Source organism: Prosopis cineraria, unplaced genomic scaffold (genome assembly GCF_029017545.1).
Source record: "Prosopis cineraria cultivar Desert tree isolate PC_DT_omini unplaced genomic scaffold, ASM2901754v1 PC13, whole genome shotgun sequence".
NCBI classification, from domain to species: domain Eukaryota; kingdom Viridiplantae; phylum Streptophyta; class Magnoliopsida; order Fabales; family Fabaceae; genus Prosopis; species Prosopis cineraria.
In genome coordinates, this window is record NW_026555344.1 from 22,594,120 (window position 1) to 22,599,678 (window position 5,559).

Sequence of the window (5,559 nt, forward strand, 5' to 3'; positions counted from 1 at the left end):
ACTTCTAGGAGCGTTGGGCACCCTGTAGTAATAAGTGAAGCATTTTTTCTCCCAGAACCATTTTCCAGAGGAGCAAAAATCCCCCTACGTTAGTGATTCTGAAAAATGGTTCGGAGGAAAAATGCCCCACTTATTAATACGGCATGCCCTGCGCTACTCAAAGGAAAGTTTAAGAGGAAAAATGTACCTTAACCATATTATTATTGTATTTTTCTTTATAGCTTATGCATGACTATAAATGTTTGAACGATCAAACACTCGGCACACCTCATTTCAACAAATATCTGACAACATTTAAACATAAAATATCAAAATGCTAACAAAGGCATGAAATATTCCATAAAAATCACTTCACCTAAAGTTTAAAGGGGGAAATATTTTTTATCAAATCAAATTTAGACTGAGAAATGCAAAGCTTTATATCTCTATACATAACAAAAATTATAAAATGTACACTCTTCATGAGTCAAAACTAGTGTGACTCATTGAGCAAATAGCACGTACACTTTTTTTAATCATTATTATTAAGGACATACACTAATTTGAAATAATAACGAAAAATGCCTATTTGGCATCTCATTGAGCAAAAGATCAATAGTCTATCCAATTTTTTTGAGGAAGTAACTTGACCTGATGTTGTGTGTGTGCAAACTGTTCTAAACATGGTCAAGCAAACTTCAAGTAAAATTTAGAGGATCCTAATTCAACAAAGTCAAAACCAAAAGGTACTCAATACAGAGTTTTGAACCACTTAATAGTAGAGTGAAAATGGGCAATGCTGCCAGACAAGATGAACACTAGGTTTACAGGTAAGCACCTGTCATATCATATTCAGCAGGGTAGAAATAAAAATTCCAAAGTTAAAATAGCAATCCTTTAGAACCCAATTCTTAAATGAACAATTCATTCTTAAACAGATTCACATTATTTTCCAGCACCACAACCCCTTCACTCCAATTATAAAGAGGAAATGAAAAGAGAAATAATCAAGTTCCAGAAACTTCTAGAAGACAGGTGGGTGGAAGCATGCATTGGAGTTGAATTATACATGAAACAAAAACACGAAAAAGAAACACATCATCTAACTAGCCATGGGATGATTAGAGATATACTCAATAGCAAGATGGCATGAGTCGATCTTATCTGCTTCCTTGTCTGGGATCTCCAGCTTGAACTCCTCTTCTAGAGCCATCACAATTTCCACATTGTCCAAGCTATCCAAACCCAAATCTTTCTGGAAATGTGCATGTGGATTTACCTGAGGATCAGGAAAAAACTAGTAAGTCCCATAATATATTTCTTTACCTCCATGATTACAATGTGCAAGAATGCTACATGATCAAAAGGCAAAATGGGAGACATGGTGAACAATTTTGGCTAGTGAGGAATAAGAGTATGAACACTAAAGCATTAACTCTATGATGGCTGCCTAAGTAGCATGGGAAACCCTACCTCAAAAGCTAGCTATCTAGATAACAAAACCAACATTTAAATACCGCATTGAACATCTTATACTACTCAATGTAGGACCTAATATCCTACACTGCCAAAGCCCCATCAATTGGCTTCCAATAGAAAGCCAATTCTAGCAGCTACACTTCATAACACTTTACTCGGCCTCCTGCCGGTTAGAAGCCTCCATGGGTAACTCTCTCCAGAATTGTTGACACCAAGCTCTAATATTAATTGATAAGTAGCAAAGTAGGATAGAGAACCCTATTCCAAAAGCTAGTTGTTGAGGTGTGGGAACCAACCCACTTAAATACCCATTGAGCATCCCATACAACTCAATGTGGGACTTGATATCTCATGCTACCAAGTCTCCCTCACTCTAATACCTCTTTGATAGATATGTAGATGAATAAGGAGTCAAAAACAGGAAAAAAAAATTGGCCGAAGAAAAGGGCAAATTGACAATGAAAAGAGAGTATGCTAGTCTTGCAGACTGTACATTACTTTGGGTTATGGAGAAACAACAACAATCTTTTAGGTAAAGATAATCCATTAATGTGAGAGAAAACAACATATAAATTACAATCATCCCGGAAGTCAAACTCTAAACAAATATTTGCAGGTCACCTACCAAAATTAGTTTGGGAGGAAACAAAAAATTATTCTTTCCAAGAGGTAGACTTAACCAGCAAAACTTCTGGCTAAGAAGTCCTGCACTCCATTCTAAACATAGGCATGACGAACCTCCAAATGCAACACTCACAAACCTTTGAACTCAATAGCTCAAAAAAGATCTAATTTCACTGGATACACCCACTCTATTAAAAGAGACCATGTCCTAACCAGTCATATAAACTACATGCAACAAGGCACCGGAAAGAAAATTAACAACATCAGAAAACTATCAGATATTAATTAGAAACTACTTGAAGTATATTTAGACATACAACTTTAACTCCTTACAGTCCTAAAACAAAGTTCAAAAGTCACAAAAGAAAGATCATTGGCAGCCTTTATGCTCAGGAAATAATCTGGAGAAGATTTTGCAAATAATTCAAGTAAGAATACATTTTAGGTTTCTTTTTTCTATGTAAAAGAGAACAAAAGATGGTTTATCCTGCAGCTTTTGCACTGAATTCCTTTATGAAGAAAAAGGTTAAATTGATGTTTGGTAATTTTTTTTTAGGTTCTTATTCTGTTGCTTTTTAATAGCCAAGTGTGTTTCTACTCCAGGGGATGCTTCTCAACGTTGCACGAGGTTGTGTTAAAAATATGAAATACCAATAAACCCTCATTTGTATTGCACGCAACCATCATACATTTCCTCATTCAAACTAATGAAGAAATATATATTTAGCAATGTTTAATACTTCTTGCCGTTTCACAATAGTCTTCCTAATTTACTAATCATAAAGAATTGTTTTAGAAAAAAAAGTAATCTTACACAATTCACAGCAGCTTTGATGATGATTTTAGATGTCAACCCACATAGCCTTTTCACATCTCATGAAGAAATGGTGTTAGAGCACCACTATAGGCATTTTGCCACCAAAAAATAATAATAATAATAATAATAACATACATCAATTACAATTATGTACATGGTTACGCACAAAGTATTTCTGATAGCCATATCTCATCAGCCTTCTCCCTAGATGGAAGAAGAAGAAAAAGGAAGGAAATTGAAGAACAAGACATATGATATTATTCTCTAAACTCAACATGTATGGGAAACAGTAGTTATTTCACAAAGTTATTCCTGTTTATAGAGTTATGACTAACTTATAATTTATATTGTACTTAAGAGCCTTTAAACCATAAGAAAGAAATGCCTTCAATAATAAAGAAAACCTTCGAGGTGAAATATTAGAAATCCTCTTTAGACTTTAGAGTAAAAAAAAAAAAGCATAGAACCAAGAAAACTGAACAAAAGCATCAGAGTAGCAGGGCTGTATCAAAGAAAGAAAAATCATTCAATGACATAATGAGTCTGAAAAAATTGTCATGGAATATGCAAAACAAAAACAAGCAGATGAGAAGAACTTATAAGATTTCAACTTTTGTAAGAAATGTCTCAAAGAATTTGCTTCATTTGAGAATGATGCATTGTGACATCACAAGGTCTCCAATTAAAAACTCCAAAGGCAGCAAACTTCAAGTATTCTAACATGTACCACAAGACATACAGATGATGTATTAGTCCAATGCTCCCAAAGATGATGGTTAACTTCAGTCATATAAGCAAAAGTTTCCAAAATTTACAAAGGCATGTCAAACAGAACCCTCAAATGTTACAACGATCAAAATATTCATGTCAGAAATTTTTTATGAATTGATTCATCTATATACCAAAAAGTACCATAGAGAGACAAGAACATTGAATTTAAGGCTCAACTTCAGAGGAAAGTCAGACTAAGAAGTGCAGCATAGAACTGATATTTACCAACATCCCTCTGTGGACACATTTCACCAAACCTTGACCAAATGCAGTCGAAAATGTAGCCCCATTTACCTATTTACTTGAACTGCATTATTCCATTGTCAAATATAGTCTCAAAAATGACAAAGTGATCACAACTCAATCGATTTTCAGCTGAATATCATTTACCCAAAAAGCTCTTTCAAGTCAGATCTTCTATGAAACCTTTCAATTTATTTCGCCCCGATTTAGAGAATGCCCGTACAGCACCAACCCGTAAAAATTAATCGACAGATTTAAGATTTTGACTTCACATTTGTCCTTTCTCACATTAATCTAAAGCCAATAAGACTAAAAATCACAATGAAGCGAGTGAAGGGAGGAGAGCGAAACCTTGGAAGGATCGAGCTTGGGGAAATCTTTGAGAACAGAGAGGACTCTCTCGGTGACTTCTTCTTTGGTGATATGATCATGGTGCGAAGACATGGACCGGAAGAAACCATTGCAAAGATTCAATTTTGGAGCGGCACGAGTAAGGGTTTGCGCCGGCACTCTGACATGGCGAAGTATGGCTGCTCTGAGCGCCATTTCTGTCTGGAATTGTTCGTGGGTGAGTGAGAATGAGGACTAATTCGACTGCGTGGGCGTTCCGGGTACGCTCTGGTTATAATCAGGGGAAGGGAATGGAGCCATGGAGAGTAATCCAAGAGGGTCACGAGCTGCTCACATGCTTTCCAAAATAATAATGTTTTTTTTTAAATAAAAATACACTTTTGTATACATGAAAAAAAATGACAGTAAAATCCTTTTAAATTATATAAATGATAATATAATCCTTGAAAATATTATAATTTTACTGAAATCTTTAGGGACTTCTTTGTCAATAAATTTTAAATTGAAAAAATTATTTGATCCTTATTAATAAGTTGTAATTTCTTATTTAATACTTACAATTATTTAAATAAAAGTTGTGATTTTTTAAACAAAAGTTGTAAATAGGGTTTGTTATTTTGAGAACTTGTTTTTCAATAATAAAAATTATATTTGATAAATTGTGATTTATTGTTTAATTATAATAATTCACGAAACAAAAGTTATTATTTCTTAAACAAACATTGTGATTGGTGTAAAAATCACCTGAGAGGGGTTGAATTGGGCCAATTAAAATTTAAATCAAGTAATGCAAAATTAAAGATAAGTAAAAAAATGATATAACCAAACAAACCTAAGTTAAGAGAAGAGAAGCTTTGCACGGAGAGTTTATCCTAGTTTAGTGCTATCCACTTGAATTTACATCTAGTCCCCAAGGCACTTATGAGATTTTTTACTATATACACCAAGATTAAATTAAGTTCTTGGTTGCCACAATATATCACAGACTTCTTATGTAATATCCTGATTATGGTTTTGGGTAGTGGATTTATGTTTGGTATTGTTTGACTAGTATGTTAATAGGATCGAGTTGTGGAATGATGATTTGGACGGGTAAAGCGCGAGCAACAATGAAAATTACCTTATTACACCATATGTCATGGCATGTGCTGCATGCACTGCAGGTTATAGCACAAAATTTACTTAAGTTTGATATGCCAGCTCAAGGAAAAATAAAAGGGAGTGAAGGGAAAACACACGAGAGAGAGGAAGAGAAAGGCTTCTTTGCTAGGGCTTTTGTTTTTGGAAGCTTGGGG

At 34.4% G+C, this 5,559-nt stretch overlaps 1 protein-coding gene across 2 annotated transcripts; it reads right to left on the minus strand.

Moving 5' to 3' along the window:
• Positions 1-852: 852 nt before the first annotated feature.
• On the minus strand, positions 853-4,541 carry LOC129290195 (acyl carrier protein 1, mitochondrial-like). Of its 2 annotated transcripts, XM_054926906.1 has the most exons (3): positions 4,265-4,519; positions 2,897-2,945; positions 853-1,258 (listed from the first exon to the last, which is right to left on the minus strand). In XM_054926906.1, exons 1-3 carry the CDS (start codon positions 4,372-4,374, stop codon positions 1,082-1,084), a joined length of 336 nt encoding a protein of 111 aa, XP_054782881.1. In that variant the 5' UTR covers positions 4,375-4,519; the 3' UTR covers positions 853-1,081. The 2 variants fall into 2 exon arrangements, with proteins under 2 accessions (XP_054782881.1, XP_054782880.1); XM_054926905.1 differs by lacking the exon at positions 2,897-2,945 and having other exon boundaries at positions 4,265-4,541.
• Between the last annotated feature and the right edge of the window lie 1,018 nt (positions 4,542-5,559).